At 66.6% G+C, this 1,242-nt stretch overlaps 1 protein-coding gene across 1 annotated transcript in view; it reads left to right on the top strand.

Annotated features, from left to right (window-relative positions):
* The first annotated feature begins 374 nt into the window (after nt 1–374).
* The window catches only part of TMEM119 (transmembrane protein 119), a 29,953-nt gene continuing 29,085 nt past the window's right edge, over nt 375–1,242 (top strand). Inside the window, exon 1 of the mRNA XM_009996838.1 lies at nt 375–1,010. Coding sequence (XP_009995140.1) covers nt 375–1,010 — 636 coding nt within the window. The remainder of the gene's footprint in view (nt 1,011–1,242) is intronic.

Genomic DNA, 1,242 nt, shown 5'->3' with positions numbered 1-1,242 from the left:
GGTTGATGGAAGAGTCTGCGACGTCCCTGTGGTTTCATTTCTGCCCAGGGACTCATCCTGCAACCGCCCATCCCGCAGCAGCCGTCTCCAGCGTGGCCCCTTCCCCATTTCCAGACACCAACTTCCTTTTCAGAACTGCCCTCCCAGGCGGGGCCGAGTTCCCGCACGTGGAGGCAGCTCAGCCCTGCTGCCCCGGCTGGGGGAGCTCGGTGGTCGCGTCCTTCAGCCCTCACCCCCCTCTCTGGGAGGAAGGAGGATGCTTGGCTCAAGTGCAACCCCTCCCTGGGGCCAGTTCCAGCCACAACAGTGGAGCTGAGCATCCTCTCGGGACCCCAATGTCACCTGCCCCCTCTGTCCCCCCCCCCACAGGTCCCATGGCCGTGCTGGAGATGCTGGTGCTGGTGCTGAGCGCCCTGCAGATGTGCTGGGCTGTGCCACCCCAGGAGCCAGGGCAGCACCTCAGGGAGCTGTGGGTCTGGGGGGCGGCAGAGCAGGCACGGGCTGAGCCCCCCGCCCTGTCCCGCAGGAGGAGGGATGGCAGGGGGCAGCAGCCCGGGGTCACCGCTGCCACCACGATGCCCAGCAGCTTTGATGATTCCCCTGAGCCCGACCCGTTGCTGGGATCTGCACCACCTCCTGGCACCAACACCAGCCTGCCCCGGGCACTCGTGGTGCCAACTAGAGATGCTCCCTGGGATGAGACTGATTCCCCGGATCCCGACCTGCTGCTGAGCCCTTCATCACCACCAGCCCCCACCAACACCAGCCTGCACCAGGCAGTGCCTAACACAGAGGGTCCCCAAGATGAGACTGATTCCCCGGATCCTGACCTGCTGCTGAGCTTTTCATCACCAGCAGCCCCCACCCAAGCCAGCCTGCACCAGGCACTGGCAGTGCCAAACACAGCGGGTCCCCAGGACGAGACTGATTCCCCGGATCCCGACCTGCTGCTGAGCTCTGTGCCACCCCCGGCTCCTGGCACCAACACCAGCCTGGGCCAGGCACTCGTGGTGCCCACCACAGCTGAGCCCTGGGATGGAACTGATTCCCCAGATCCCGACCCACTGCTGGGCTCTGCAACCCCAGCAGCGCCTGGCACAGGGGCACCCCCCAAAACCAGCATCCCCACCACCCTCAGCTGGCTCACATCGCTCGGCGAGGAGGGGACGGCGACTGGTGACAAGGACAGCAGCTCGGCCACCCCCCCAGGCCCCCTCCCCACCACTGCCGCCTACCGGCACA

This window comes from Chaetura pelagica, unplaced genomic scaffold (assembly GCF_000747805.2).
Source record: "Chaetura pelagica isolate M959 unplaced genomic scaffold, ChaPel_1.0 scaffold294, whole genome shotgun sequence".
NCBI lineage: Eukaryota > Metazoa > Chordata > Aves > Apodiformes > Apodidae > Chaetura > Chaetura pelagica.
Note: the sequence above shows the minus strand (reverse complement) of the source record. Positions and strands in the feature narration are given on the sequence as shown.